This window comes from Musa acuminata, chromosome BXJ1-9 (assembly GCF_036884655.1).
Source record: "Musa acuminata AAA Group cultivar baxijiao chromosome BXJ1-9, Cavendish_Baxijiao_AAA, whole genome shotgun sequence".
NCBI classification, from domain to species: Eukaryota; Viridiplantae; Streptophyta; class Magnoliopsida; order Zingiberales; family Musaceae; genus Musa; species Musa acuminata.
This window is the reverse complement of record NC_088335.1, coordinates 27,518,395-27,534,548: the sequence shown is the minus strand read 5'-3', so window position 1 is coordinate 27,534,548 and position 16,154 is coordinate 27,518,395. Positions and strand designations below refer to the sequence as shown.

The 16,154-nt window shown below is 39.1% G+C and overlaps 1 protein-coding gene across 2 annotated transcripts; it reads left to right on the top strand.

Moving 5' to 3' along the window:
• The first annotated feature begins 3,314 nt into the window (after nt 1-3,314).
• LOC135593436 (STOREKEEPER protein-like) lies at nt 3,315-7,275 on the top strand. 2 transcript variants are annotated; one of them, XM_065083463.1, is made up of 2 exons: nt 3,315-4,796; nt 6,731-7,275. In XM_065083463.1, the coding sequence occupies exon 1, from the start codon at nt 3,375-3,377 to the stop codon at nt 4,743-4,745; it is 1,371 nt and encodes a 456-aa protein (XP_064939535.1). In that variant the 5' UTR covers nt 3,315-3,374; the 3' UTR covers nt 4,746-4,796; nt 6,731-7,275. The 2 variants fall into 2 exon arrangements, with proteins under 2 accessions (XP_064939535.1, XP_064939536.1); XM_065083464.1 differs by lacking the exon at nt 6,731-7,275 and adding an exon at nt 5,251-5,269.
• The last annotated feature ends 8,879 nt before the right edge of the window (nt 7,276-16,154 follow it).

The window sequence follows — 16,154 nt, the reverse complement described above, 5'->3', positions numbered from 1 at the left end:
TGCAAAAAACTCACAAAACCGAAAACTACGTATATGAAAGATTGTGTTATCTAGGGAGATCGTATATCTCTAAATTTCTATAGATCTATAAGATTAGATGAAGGAGTTCAAATGCCCTCCTCTCTAGTAGTAATCTACATGATAGAGGCTGCGAAGATGCTCCTCAAATTGCTGTCCAAAACTCTTCCTCATGCGCATCATTCAATCAAGAAGGGGTTGCCCCTTCTTGCTATTCATATGCCCCAAATAGGGGCTATAGTTTGAGGATGAGAGGAAGAGAGGAGAATAGAAGGAGATAGCCAAAAAGAACCTAGCTCAAGACCCTTTGGTTCCCTTCTATTTATAGAGACCCCTTATCAATTTACCTTAATGGATCCTACTATATTGGGTACCGGATCTCCATCCAATTACCCATGCTACTTCGATTGGTAGATCTGTACCCAATAATCTCTCATTGGCACTTATTGGATCTCATCTATAGGATCTAATAATTCAGGGGCTTATTGGATATCCAATAAGATAAGGGCTCATACGAATCTTTTATATCCAAACCTATACTCATCACAACACCTATCATATGTGTGTAACTCTCTAGGTCCAATATTGAGTTGGCCGTGAGTCATACCTATCAGAACTTCTTTGGGCTCAGTGAATTATTATCTTCATAATAATTTATTAGACTCATCGACTACGGACGTACTAGGCCACTATACCGTAGTCCCTTGACGATATAACAAAATCTAATCTATTGGACCTATTTATCCTTAGTTACCAAGTCTCTATAGTCCCTTTTCCATCTAGTACCTCAAAGATCATATACTAGGCATGGTGCTATTAGACCTATACGGTTTCTATTCGAGCCTCGCTCTAATCAGATTCTCTTGGAGAACTCTTTTTCTCTCAATTCGAATGACCCTAGATAAAGATTTATCTAAGCAATAACACATGAGATATTCCTCTCATAATATTGAGAACGGATGATCCTCTATCAATACTCAATAGCCCTTGTAAAGTTAGCTACCACTCTCGATGATTAGCTATGCTAGATTTGAAATTTCCAGGCCTATAAGTCTGATATCAAAGAGTGTAGTACTCGTACAAGACATCCTTGACATCTTAAGTCTAAGGATCAAATACACCACTAGGACTATAGAAACATTGTTTGACAATAAGGCATCATCAACCATCCAGCATTCCATGAGTGGATCAATCAATGAATTCATTTTCCAATGAGCACATGCACTGTATCTCTAGTGTCCCTCCAGAAGCAACTATGAGACCCCACCTCTATCATATGAACGGGTATACAGTATACCAATTTGTCTGGTTATCTTGATGTCCCTCTAAAGTATCCTATGATTAGGATTATTTAGGGTTGTGTTTAAAGGTGAATCGATTTCATTATTGTGATCTTATCAAGATCCAATTCCCATTATACAGATCCATGAACATCATAATATATTCATACAATAAGCAATATAAAGTGATAAAATATTAAATAATATAATAAGTAAAAAGAATGCGTTTCATGCTACACATGCCATCACTCATGTGATTGGCTTGTAGAGCATCTATGACTAGAAGAAGGGAGGTGCGTGCCCTCTCTACTCGAAGGGACTAGAGGTTATAGATCTCATTTAGGGTCTGTGTTTAAGGGCAAATCAGTCTCATTATCGTAATATCATCACGATTTAATTCCTATTGTACAGATCCATGAACATCACAATATATTCAAGCAATAATCAATATAAAATGATAAAATACTAAATAATATAATAAGCAAAAAAGAGTACATAACATGCCACACGTGTCATCACTCATGTGATTGGCTTGCAAGGCACCTATGACTAGCAAAAGGGAGGCACATGCCCTTTTTGCTTGAAGGGGCTAGGGGTCATAGGTAGCGCCTCCTCACCGGAGTGCTTATTAGGAGGAGAAGTAGAAGGATGTTCCTACAATATTCAGCCCTCTTTTTAGTGCCAAAATGTTAACACACAAAAACCGTCAATTGGTAAGTCGGCCCGATTGATTCTCTACTGAAAGTGCAGGTCCCTTTTGGTGACTCCTCTTTGCTGACGTGGAGAGCAAGCATTACGGGCAAGATGAAGAAAGTTGTAGGAAGAGGTGGTTCACTAGGAGCATGGTCCAATCTTCGAGTGGCGAAGCTTGGTTTAGGAGCTAGGCGATCTCCTCTGTTGTGTAGCCTTCTAGCTATGCCTTCGTACCATGTCGATGGCCCTGCATGACAGGCCTGCACTAGGGGTATCTCGACTCGACCCCTCTGATGCTTAAGTTAAGAAAACAAAGGGGGAGAAAGATAACAATATCAATAGTGAATTAAGAGAGTAAAGAGTTTCTTTCACCTACTTGTCCTATCTTGGCCCGAGGCATGTCTTTTATACCTGGGTATTGGGTGGAGCGAACAAACATCCGTCAAGGCTCCTCTTACCTGACATGACAGAAATATTTAATACGAGCAGCTTGCCGATGTATGCTCCCATGGGCAGCATTTGTGGATTGTTAGGATGACATCTCCAATTGGGCTTCCTTGCTTCTTTAGGTTAGGTAGGGTGTGGTCTCCTTATCTTTCGTCCGAGAAGGAAGATTGGTAAAGCCGGGCCATGCCGTCGACCATTAATGCGAAGTCAAGTTTGTTTTCTAGATTACGGGATCAATGAGGAGTGATTCCTGTGAGCCCACTTCAGGAAATCGGGGTAGGTGATGTGACCTCCTATCAACGATCGTAGGGAGTAGGTGGCTCCAGATCTTCATTTAAGTGTTGCTTAGGAAGCTAAAGGGTATCATTCATCCCTATCAAACCTCTAATAGCTTTGATGCTCTTATGTGGGTGATGATTATGAGAAGGAGGTGATTAAAGATAGATAATTTGTATTTGCCAACCTTCTAACTTAACGTGGAAACACATTTTGCCTTAGGAGAACAGCATAGTGTCACATGGGAGACGATTGATTTACTTGTGTATGCTTATTGATCGCGCCTTAAGTATGGTAGCTTCGACTCATGGGCTTGCTTTTGTTTGTGATTTTTAGTCGCCATGTTTTGTCGTAGTGAATCGTGTGTGTGCTACTTGTATTATATCTATTCTTTTTATTAAAATCATTCTTACCCTTTTATAAAAAAATTACGATCACTATAAAAATGAGGTATCTTTAGAAAAATTTAAAATATGAATTAAAAAAAATCGTCAAAATATTTATATAATTTTATAAAAATAATAAAATCGTCAAAATATGAAAAATCGTGTTTCTAACTGCGCCCTGTATATAAAGCTCTCATATTCCCTAAATCACACCCAAGACCCTGGGTTTCCCTTTCCTTTTGCCAAACCCTAGCGGAAGTCCCTCCTGGCCGACATGTCCTCGAAACGCGCTGCTGCTGAAGCCGAGTCTTCTGCATCCGACTTCTCGTACGCTTCCTCTTCATCCGACGAAAAAGGAGAGCAAGAAGAGGATGTGCGCCTCTCGTCTGTTCCTCAGGTACCCAAGCCCATGAAGCCCTCCAAGCACCCTTCCGCTGCCACCTCCAGCCACGACGGTGAAGAAGATGACGACGACAGTAGTAACGAGGAAGACGGCCAAAGAAACAAGCACCAGGGAGACAACGGAAGTGAAGAGGAAGAAGACGACGACGACGAAGGTTCCAGCGATGAAGGATCCGACTCTGATGAGGCGAATACAATGAATAAGCCGCTGCCGCCGCCGCCGCCACCACCACCACCACCAAAGCCACAGTTCCAACCACTGCCTAAACCAACGCCTGAGCCGTCGGATTCTGGTTCCTCTGGTGATTCTGACTCTGAATCTGATTCCTCTGACGATGCACCTGTTACCCCTGCCTCCCGCCCATCTCGTGCCGTGGATCCGTCGATCAAGCCCATAAACACCAAGCCTATGGACACCCCTAACAAGCCGAGCAAGCAAGCCAATTCCCCTGCTCCTTTGCAGGACCGAGAATCTCTGAAAAGGAAGCATGACGTGGTGGAGCGCTCTGAGCTGGATAATCATGGTGGACAGAAGCGCCAATTGTTTCAAAGACTGTGGAGCTTAGACAATGAAATAGCTTTACTTAAGGGCCTGGTGGAGTACCGAAGTAAGAAGGGCACTGTTGCTGCTTCTGCCCATGACATGGAAGACATTCGGAATTTTATCAAAGGTTCCTTCCAAACGGATTTCAGTAACACGCAGCTCGCTGATAAAGTGAGAAGGCTTAAGAAGAAGTTTGAGACAAATAATGCCCGTGCCAAAAATGGTGCAGACCCAACCTTCACCAAACCCCATGAGCAGGATGGGTATAAGCTCTCTAAGAAAGTTTGGGGAGTTAATAGGATAACCTCAGAGCATCTTGATGCTAATAGTGCTGACAGTGAGGACAATGAAGAAAGCGAGAGTGAGATGATGAACATTCGGAAATCAAATGAGCAGCAGTTGACCTCTCTTGTTGTGTCAAAGTGCCATGATGCTATTGTTTGTGAGAGTGGGGATATTGTAAGGGTTAAGATTCAGTTTCCATACTTGTGGGAGACAGTAACCAAAATGGCAGATGAGTATTTGTGTGGGATAGCCATCAAGAGGGCCCTAGAGATGGTAGATGTTGCTAAGGCAAAATCGATGGAAGAAAAGCTTAAAAAATTAAAAACAACTCAGATGAGGCAGCACTTGCGAAGGATTGATCTGAACAAGGAGACAGTGAAGCTTATTCTTGATGCTATAGGGAGATCAAAGTGAATTGCTTCTTCAAGAACGTGTGCTGCCTACAGCGTAGGGAAGTACAATGAGGTAATTCATTGATTACTCCACATACAACATAGGCTTTTTGATGTCCGGCACTTGTAATGCTGTCATTTTGCTCAATTGCTTCTTGATCTTTTGTTTTAGAATGTTACTGATTGTGAAATGGGTCAAAGACTAGCATATCAAATGAGAAGTAGGTTAGTGTTCAGTTATTTCAGGTTGCTAAAGGTACATTAGGTGCTCGTTTGGATGCTGTTTGAAGTTCAAACATATTATTAAATCAGTAGTTGGTTGCTTTGATCTTAGTCTATTTTGATTCATGTTGCTCTTTGAGGATGATGCCAAATTTATCTCTTTGTTTGCTGCTTTTAAGCAGTTTTGGATGGTCTAGCTATTTTGTTTGACTAAATGAATTGTTGTCAATCTTTTTATTCTTGGATGTATGTGCATATTTGTAGTTGTTAGTGATTAAAACATTGTTGTTCTTCTTTGTCTGCAGTATTTTGATGTATAAAAGCATGATTTGCTTCACCTTTCTTAGTTATTTGTGCAGAATGAGTTGGTAAGTTTTTTGTGTAGCTTTCTCCACTAAACTCTCTGTTGGTAGTCAATGTATATGAATTTTGATTTTGAAAACTATGTTCCTATCAATACTCTCTTTGAAATTTTCAATTGTTACTATAATATTTTGTCTAGGTATTAATTCCTTTTTGTGATTTCACCTGTGTAATGAATCTTGTTGCCAAAAGCCATAAATATTTATTTAATTTGTGTTCTTGACTAATTTTTGTTATTAAATTAGAGTAATTGAATAATTATTAATGTGGAGATTCTTTTCTTAGTGATCGATGTCTTATTGTTCATGTAATCCATCAGATGTTTTTACCCTCTTATGGCATGCAATATAATTGAGAAGGTTCATTAGGCTTTAAAGTTCCATCCATTAAGTTTCTTATTTAATGCCTAAATGATTATATTTTCTATAGACTATATGACCTTTGTTTGCTCAGCATTCATGAATTTCACAAGCAAAAACAGTAACTAGTAATATTGGCAAGAGATGTATAAACGAGATGGGTGGGGAGCAGATCCTTGGGGGCTAGGAACCATGGTATGGTTGCTCAGGGTGTGAGCAAAAAAGAGGAAAAAAAGAAAAAAAGTTGTTCTTGTGGAGGTAAGGTTGCATATATTGAGTCACCCCAAACACCACATTGTTGGGAGTCTTTTGCACATTAACGACCTTTATAATGTGAAGAGGGATGGAGAAAATTTTTTGTTGCAATCTTCCTGTTGCAAAGACTTGGCAAGCCAGCATACAGCAAAAGTCATTATGAGCTTTGTAGGTATATGAGATTGGCAGCTCTTCCAACATAATTCTAATAGTGTCTAGCCAAGTTAAGTTATTATTCAAATGTGATTTTATTTTATCTTTTTTAATGAAAGTGTTATGGATGATTAGAAGCATGTCTTAGATCATACACCTTGTTGATGAAAAGATAACCCAGTCTGTCAATTGAAGCAGCCTATGTCTAGTTATGGTTAATGTTGGATCAGTTTGGTCTATTTGAATCTGTGCTAATAGGTTTTTCTCCTTTTCTATGTGATGGAATTTTTTTCTGTGATATTTCTTTATGGGCTTTGAAGGCTATTAAGAGCTTAGTAAATGAAGGTTTGTCAGAGTCTTGGATCTCATGTTCAGGATGAATAAGATTCCAACTGGTGCGTAGTATGCTGGTTGTGATGTGAATAAGGTTTAGGAGATCAAGTAAGAATTTATGTTGAAAAGGTGATTGATTGGTTGTGTTACAATGTTGCTTCTGTTAATAGTAAAGGAAATTGAACTTTATCCACTTCTGTCATTCTTTGATCATGTCTTTGTTGGTACCTACTGTCCCATTTCTTTTCATCCCACTTTTTACTGCATCTACATATTTTCTTCTCTCTTCTTTGCGACCTATGATATTAATTTTTGGTTGCAGTGATGGGAAGATCAATTTAACTGGCCCTTTTATTTTGTGCTTGATGCTGTCAAGGGGAAATGCTGATATGATGCAACCCTTAAGCCATCGTAGGCCAAGGATTGAACTATTGCAATGCTTTGAATGAGGATTGACATTTCGAATAACTGGATCTGTATCTGTCTATCGCCAGACCGGTATGGTTCTGGTCTGTGCTGGTGTACTGGTATGCCAGCTAGTACGTACTATGGTACCATGAGGAGGCAGTTCTTTTCGGCCTTTGGACAAATGGCAAAAACTTAGGCAGAACAATTAGGTTGATCATCCAAAGTTCCTATCCACTAATGCACGTTATCCTTTGGACCTTATTTTTCAACATTTGCATCCATGTTCCTGTTTAGCCTTTTGGGTTTTGCATTCCTTTGTCCACTATAAAAATTGTGCTCAAAAGGCCTTTGTATTTATTATATGATGTTTGGACCTAGTTTCCGCTTAAAAGTCCTGTTTTCTCATTGTAGTAATAAATAATATATATCAACTGATAATAGGCATTTCTTAATGGTTTATTATAGCCCCTCGACATCATAGTTATCTCGGAACTAATTTACCTTCTTCTTTACATGGTGCTCTTGGAATGTTAGTTTTTATCTTCATATGGAATGTTTAAGTTTTTATTTTCAAATGTGGGATTAATTATGAAGATAAAAACTTAAATATTCCATATAAAGATAAAAATTAACATTCCAAGAGCATCATGTAAAGAAGAAAGTAAATTGGTTCCGAGATTTGAAAAGGAAAAAAAGGTTGATGATCAATACTTGCCTTTTTTTTTCCTTTTGGCAATTTGTGTAGATTTTTTTTCGTGTTAGAAAATACAGCTTGAGATTTGTTTCCCAAGCAAGAAAAACTATATTAACACCTTTAAGTATGTACAATATGACCTTTGCGGATATTAGGTGATTAGGGACGATCAAGCTGAGTTTGAGTTGGAACTCCAAATTGATCCTAATCCGTCCGAATCAAGCTCAGGCTCAAGGTTCCAATCCATCCTAACTCAAGTTCAACTCAGCTCAAATTCGAGTTAAAGTACAATTCAGATCGATCGAAGTTTGAGTCCTACTTTGATTCAACTCAAATCTGGCTGAACCCAACTCGAACTCATTTGCAAGCTCCAACGCCAGGTTCAACCAGCTCGGAGCTATAACAAGACGTAATCTGAGTTGGACTCGGATTAGGTGAGGAGTTGGCAGCTAAGACGGAGGGAAGCATAACAAGGGATGCACAGCGTCTTCAATCATCACAAACCAAAACCTCTTCTGCATCTAGCCGGCCAAAGAAGAATTCTAGCCGAGAGAAGAGGAGAGGAAGAGGAATAGGTGCTGCCATTCTTCTCCCAGCATTACCTGACCACCTTTGTTCTTTAAATCCTTATAGATTATAAACTTTGCCATTCTTCTCCCAGCATTATCTGACCACCTTTTTTTCTTTAAATCCTTATAGATTATAAATTTGGGGTTGATCTTTCTAGGGGATCAGCTTCCTTATAACTCTATAGGGGTTCCTCTCTCCAAGTTACTGCTCAAAGGCTGTAGAAAAAATTCATCTATTGCTTATCAAAAGAGGAGGAATACATGACTATTTATAAGGTTTCTAAACCCTAACTCCTAATAGGACTCATACTTTTAACCAACTTCTAATAGGACTCCTACTCAAGACTCCTACTTCTAACCAACTCCTAATAGGACTCCTACTCAAGACTCCTATTCCTTTACAACTCCTAATTCTTCTCTAAGAAACAACCTCCTAACCCTAGTCGACATCTTCACCTTTTTAATAGGGGTCGGCTTAGGTATGTTTTACATGAATACCCCTCTCAATTAGGACTATCCTAGCTAGAGTCCTAGCAGACCCGCCCTCTTCAAATCAACCTAGTCCTCGAGGCTGACGATTCATGAATTCTGGAAATTTGATCTTCAAGTCATCATAGTTCTCCCGAGTGACATCTTCTATTGGTAGGTTCACCCACTATATTAGCACTTCAGTAGTGGGTTGTCGTCGTCGAGTCACGATCCGTCGATCAATAATGACACTTGGCTGGGTTTGGAGTTCTCCTTGTGCAGTCATATTTGGTGGGTGGCTTTGGGTTGTCTCCAAGCACCTATTTACAACTTTCGTATGGTCGTCGATTTGTGGGTGATATGCTGTACTCCTTTTCAATTTAATACCGGAATAACTTTGTCCAAAATCTACTCGTGAAGATGCAAGTATAATTTGTCACAAGCACAATGCATCCCTTATAGTGTAATTCTTTTGTGTCCAAATTGTAATGAGCCATAGAGCTTGGTGCTTCCTCCATTTTTTTTATGATCTTACTGGTCTCCGAATCTTCTTGCCATTCCATCTTAATATCCTCAAGGAAGTCACTAGTCGAAAGTGAAATGACAAAAAATTCAGCTTGCTTAGGTAGCCGTAAAAGCGCATCTGCAACAACATTCTCTTTCCTCTTTTTGTAAGTTATTTCATAATCATATCCAAGAACCTTTGTTACCCATTTTTGCTGCTCAGGGGAAGATATCTTCTGCTCTAAGAGATATTTTAGGCTTTTATGGTCGATCTTGATTTAAAAGCATCGCCTGATCAAGTATGATCTCTATCTCGTTGTTGCGTGCATAATGACGAGCATCTCCTTATCATATATTAACATGTTTTGATAGGGGGGAGACAATGCCTTGCTAATGTATGTGAGTGGTCGACTATCTTGCATGAGAACGCCTCCCATTCTGTCTCCAGATGCATCGGCCTTAATGATGAAGGGTCGATTGAAATTTGGTAGCGCTAGCACCGGCATCGTCGTCATGGCTGCCTTAAGTTTATCGAAGGTAGTGGAGGCTTTGTCCGACCATTAGAAGGTATCATTTTTCAGTAGAGAAGTAAGTGGTGCACTGATCTTTCCATAGTTTTTCACGAACTTATGGTAGTAGCCTGTTAAACCCAAAAAGCCATGTAGTAATTTTATGTTCCTCGAGGTTGGCCAGTTTTGCATTTCTCCAATTTTGAAGGGGTCCACTGCCACACCTTCCTCTGATATGATATGCCCAAGATTTTTCACCTTCTGTTGAAAAAAACAAAAATTCATAGTGGTTGTTGTGTGTTCAAAAGGTGGTTTTCGGTATATCTTCTTCACACACTCGTATTTGATGATACCCGGATTAAAGGTCCAGCTTTGTGAAGATTTGTACTCCCTTTCATCTAGAAATTCATCTACTATTGGAATAAGGTATTTGTCCTTGATGGTTATGCCATTGAGAGCTCGGTAATCAACACATAACCGCCATGTTTCATCATTCTTTCGTACGAGGAGCACCGATGAAGAGTAGGGGCTGCAACTTGGCCGAATAACTCCTATTTTGAGTATCTCTTTTACAATCCTTTCTATTTCATCTTTCTGGAGATGTGGATACTGATATGACTGAGTATTTGCTGAAGATTTGCCTCGAAGAATCGTTATACAATGATCATGCCGACGGGTAAGAGGTAGGTTGTGCGGTTCGTCAAATATATCTGATAATTCAGCAAGCAAAGAAAGTAGATTTGGATCTTCAAATTCTGTTGGCTCTCCCTCAGTTTGCTGCTCAAGTTGTACCAAAAAGCCGCTACATGCTTTATGCAAAAACTTCTTCATTTGTTGTGTGCAAATCATCGTTACGTCGCCCCCACGTTTCCCGTGCAGTATCACTTGTTTCTCCTTACTGTAAAATTTCATAATTAGTTTCATAAAATTCCAAGAAACATCACCTAATGTCGTCAACAATTCAATTCTGTGCATAGCCTCATGATCATCAAGAGGGAGGAGGAAGAAATATGTAATTATCTCTTGGTCCTGTAGCAACAGTTTCACTCGCGGGCGCCTAATATCATATTTCAAAATCCATCCGTCGGCAACCTTAACGTCAAACCTGCTGCAATTCTCGATAGGTAAGGCCATTTGGACAGCAACCTTACTATTTAGAAAGTTATTAGTACTGCCCGTGTTGATGAGAACTGTGATCGGTTGTTGTTTGAGAAGGCCTCCAACTTTCATCGTTTGCGGGTTTGAGTAGCCGGCTAGTGCATGTACCGTAACTTCGGTCGGTTGCGGCTCTTCTTCCACATCTTCTTCTTCATGTTCAAGGCTCTCTTCTGGATGTTCAATGACCTCTTCTTCTATTAGTTTAATCATAAGAAGTCTCCCTTTACTACAGCGATGCTCACGGCTCCACGGCTCATCACAATGCCAACATAACCCCTTCGCATATCGCTCCCGAAGCTTTTCTCTTGTTAACCTCTTTGGTGTAGGGACTCGGTCGATAGTAGGGGGGGCTGAGGGCTTCAATATTGTTGGTTGAGGAGCGACCCTAGTCCTTCGAGTTTCATGGTTCAATTGCTCCTCTTGATGTCGTGCGAAAGAGATGGCTGCCATAAGCGTGTACGGTTGTCGCGCTTTAACTTCTCCTCGGATCTCCGGCTTCAAGCCCTCAATGAAGGTCCTCAATAGCTATTTCTGAGACCAATCATGAGTTTGATTAGATAACCTTTCAAACCTGGTTTGGTACTCCTGAATGGTGGAGGTTTGTTGGATCTTTGCTAGTTGTCCATCAATATTCTCGTAATCGGTTGGTCTGAAGCGGATCATCAGTCCTTCTTTGAATTGTCACCATGAAAGGACTCCATAAGTGTGTTCAAACCAGTCAAACCACTGTATGACGTCCTCTTCAAGATGTATAGCTGCAATTTTCACTATAGATGCGTCCGTGGTTTTGTGATACCGAAAATATCGCTGCGCACGCGAAATCCAACCAATCGGGTCTCCTTCTTCCCATCTAGGGAAGTCCAATCTCATGCGTGGATAGTTGGGGTCGGTCATAGAGCCTCCCCTCCCTTGGAATTCATCTCTTCGGGCTTGGTGCGATTGGGCAAAGCTCTCTCCTTGATATGATTTCTTCGGGCTTAATGGTCGACCTAATCTGAGTTCGGTAAAGAGCGTCCGAATCTTATCTTCCATTCGCACCTCCAAGGCTTCGAATTTAGCATTGATTGCCTCCTTAGATGCTATAGTATATGCCTCCAAATCTATGATGTTAAGATCTCTCTTTTGTTGTTGGGTTAAAGGCATATATAGGTTAAGAGAAGTGATGATTGAAAGGGTTGGTGGATTGGTGGATGTAGGTTACGGTTTAGGCTCGTTTTGTAGCTGTTTTGGGTGTAGTTTGAGGGTGTGGTTTGATGGAGTTTTAGGGTTGTGGATGAAAGTTTTAGATCTGTGGTAGATGGTAGCAAAGGTTTGATAGAAATCAGTGGAAGTTTGCTGTAGAATTGTGTTGTCTTGTAAGAGCAGAATTGTCGTCGAAGAAATAGCGGTTTCTCGATGAAATTTCTACCAAAAACTTGAGAGAATTGAGGAGGGAATTGATAGCAAAATCACAGTTTATATGACAGCAAGGATGTCTAATTTAATCAAGAAAATTTTGGCAGTATAACAACAAGGAAATTGGTGCAAGTTACGATAGCAGAATTCTCGTTGAAAAATTTCAGCAGTTTGCGATAAAAATTTGTAGCAACACAAAATCGTTTTTAGAGATGAATTTCTTAATAGATCAATATTAGATGGAAGCCAAGATAATCTATGAAGTGTATAAGAAATTTCAATAAAAAAAGATTGCAAATAGATGGGTTAAGGCAATAATATGCGGCTGAAATTTTCTACGGCACAGATTTTCAAGTGTAACAGATTGGACATAAAAGATCAGTGATTTATATTAAGAATTTTTTGACGAAACCAAAGGAAAATCTACTTTAGGAAGTGTCAAAGCTATCATAAAAATTTCAAAGAGATTTTGATAGAAAAAACGTTGTATCAAGATCAAACAAATAGTGCTACGCGGTTGAAATTTTACAATGCAGATTTTCAAGTATAACAGAATAGACGTAAAAGATCAATGGTTTATATTGAGAATTTTTTGACAAAACTAAAGGAAAATCTGCTGTTAGGAAGTGTCAAAGATGTTATAAAAATTTCGTAGAAATTTGGATAGAAAAAACACAGTAGCAAGATCAAATAGACAGTGCTATGCGGTTGGAATTCTGTAATGTATCTTTCGTCGTAGAGATGAAAACTTTGTGACGAAAAGTTTATGCAGCAATATAGGAATATTTTTTTTTGGATTTTCGAATAAGGATAACTAAATTGCAGTAGTAGTAAGGTAGGAAACCAGAACCTATTACAATTCACGGGGAGATCAAAGGATGATCTGCGGTGGTGGAGATGATGGCAAAATTTAGCGATGATCTTTTAAGCAATTATGGGAATTACTTTGGGCGGTTGTGGAGGGCTGATGGATGGCTGTGGAAGGGCAGTGAGACATCAAGAACGCTGCTATGATACCAAGTGTTAGAACCCTTGCAGATTCTAAACTTAGGGTTGATCTCTTTAGGGGATCGTTCTCCTTGGAACTCTATAGGGGTTCCTCCCTCCAAGTTGCTGCTCAAAGGCTGCAGAAAATATTCATCTATTGCTTATCAAAAGAGAAGGAATACATGACTATTTATAGGGCTTCTAAACCCTAACTCCTAATAAGACTCCTACTTCTAACCAACTCCTAATAGGACTTCTACTCAAGACTCCTATTCCTTTACAACTCCTAATTCTTCTCTAAAAAATAACCTCCTAACCCTAGCTGGCCTCTTCACCTCTTTAATAGGGGTCGACTTAGGTACGTTTTACATGAATGTCCCTCTCAATTAAGACTCTCGTAGCTAGAGTCCTAACACCCTCTCCAAGTCCCAACCGACCCTAGAGCAGCAGCCCCAGTCAAGAGAAGAAGGTTACTGTGGGATGGGGTTAGAACACTTGCCTTAAAATTATTTGAATCTGAAATGTGGGAAAATTGATGAAAAACCTCAAGCTCTTCTTCTTCTTCTTCTTCTTCCCTTCTCTTCTCAAACTCACGTTGGCTGCAACTCTTCAGGTTTGTTTTCTTTAACCTTTCATCTAATTATTTGGGTTTTGGCTAATACAAAAGTTGCAAGGTGTCATGCATGCATGAAATGGGCTAGGTGTCATCTTTAGAGCAAAGATAAGTGGCACCAACCTTAGGTTAGCTAGTGACACATGTCCACTATATTTTTTTTTAACTTAAATATGAATCTTTCATAAATTATATCAAACTTCTAATATTTACTCTTAGGCCCCTAGCCATAAATTTTTAATATAATATTATTTAATATAAAATAATTATTAAATAATCATTATTTTTACAAACAAACCTTTTACTAAATTTTTAAAAATGGGGGATGTTACAGTTAGAGGAGGAATCCGAAAGTGGATGTAGGTCACGTTGACCGAACCACTCTAAATCCTAGTTTGCTTTTCATTTGTGCAATTTACATTACTGCAAATCTCCTTAATCCTCTTTTGCACTTTTATGAAAGCTTTCAAGTTTATAATCTCTCCAAAACGGATTGAATCGAAACTATTTTCGTCCGAATCAGTTTTAATCGAAACGAAAGTCTTTCGAATTTGAAAAGTTTTCCACTGCACTAATTCACCCCCCCTCTTAGTGCCGCTCTTGATCCTAACATCAACTAGGTTCTAAATCTTATTGGAGTACATAAAATCTATTTTAGAATTCATAGCCTCTTACCACTTCCCGTACTCTATATTCATAATAGCCTCCTTGTAGGTCTGAGGATCAATATCCTTAACATCCTCTTCTCTAATATGTCTCACATATCTCTCAGGAGGATGAAATACTCTGTCAGACCTACATAAAGTTGGAACTTGTGTGTTAGGTACTTAAACATGTTAGGATCAAGAGCACTAAGAGGGGGGTGTGAATTAGTGCAGCGGAAAACTTTCGACGATTAAAACTGCGTTCGTATGTTGAAATCCAATTCCGACGTAAAAGTCGTTTCATGCATATAATAACTTTGAAAGCTTATGGAAACATATTTGAAGTAAAGTAAGGAAGGCAGTTTGCAGTTAAGATAAATAGCACAAAGGAAATGCAAACTAGATTTTAGAGTGGTTCGGTCAAACGTGACCTACATCCACTTTCGGCTTCTAATATAATATTATTTAATAAAAAAAATTATTTAAATAATCCACATATTTACAAACAAACATTTACTATTTTTTTTTTTTTTTTTTTTTTATGGGGGATGTTACACTCTCCCCTCCTTAAAAGAAAATTTAGTTATCTAAATTTGTCATACCTCTTTCGGCGAAAAGATGATGATAAGCTTTCTTCATTTCTTCCTCTAGCTCCCAGGTCATTTCATTTGTAGAATTGTGCTTCCAAATTACTTTAACCAGAGTAATGATTCTATTTCTTAAGATTTTCTCTTTTTTATCAATAATCTGAATGGGCTCTTCCTTGTAAAATAAGTCTTTCTCAATCACAATCGGCTCATACTCAATGACATGAGAGGGATCAGGTATATACTTTCTGAGCATTGACACATGAAATATATCATGAATATGACACATCGATGGTGGTAAGGAAATCTTGTAAGCGATAGTGCCAATTCTTTCAAGGATCTCAAAAGGTCCAATGAACCTTGGGTTTAACTTTCCTTTCTTTCCAAATCTTGCAACGCCTTTGGAAGGGGAGACCTTTAGAAATACAAAATCCCCTACTTGGAACTCGATATCTCGTCTTCTGTTGTCAGCATAGCTCTTTTGCCGACTCTGAGCAGCCTTTAGCCTTTTTATGATAACCTGAATATTTTCCGTAGTCTCTTGTATTTTATCTAGTGCTAACAACTTTCTATCACCAACTTCCTCCCAACATATAGGCGTTCTGCATTTTCGCCCATACAATGCTTTATAAGGAGCCATCTGAATGCTCGATTGGTAACTATTATTGTAAGTGAACTCAATAAGAGAAATATCTTTGTCCCATTCACCTCTCCAATCCATAGCATAGGCTCTGGAATCTTGTTCTGCGATAGCATATACTCTAGCATGGGCTGTCGGCTTAGGGAGTAGTGGCTCTTTCTTCTTGTTTAGTGAGCAGTCTCTGACTTTATGATCTAACTTTCCACAGGCAAAACAGGCTCCAGTCACCCGAAAACACTCACTTGTTTCATGATTACGTCCATATTTTGTACACGATAGAGTTCTTTGCGATGGAGTTCCTTTCTCAAATCTAGGTACCTTTACCTTCTCGTTACTTCTTTCTGCTTCATTTCCTCTCTTACTTTTACCAACAAACTTATCATTGCTATTCTTGTCCCTGATTTCTTGGATCTCCTCCAAGTCTTTTTCAAGTATGAAAGCTCTTTCTACTACATCAGTGTATACTTGGAGTTTTAAAACTGATATCCGGCTTCTTATTGCTAGTCTTAATCCTCTTTCAAATCTTCTTGCTTTCCTATATTCATCATTAATCATATGTGTGGCAAATCT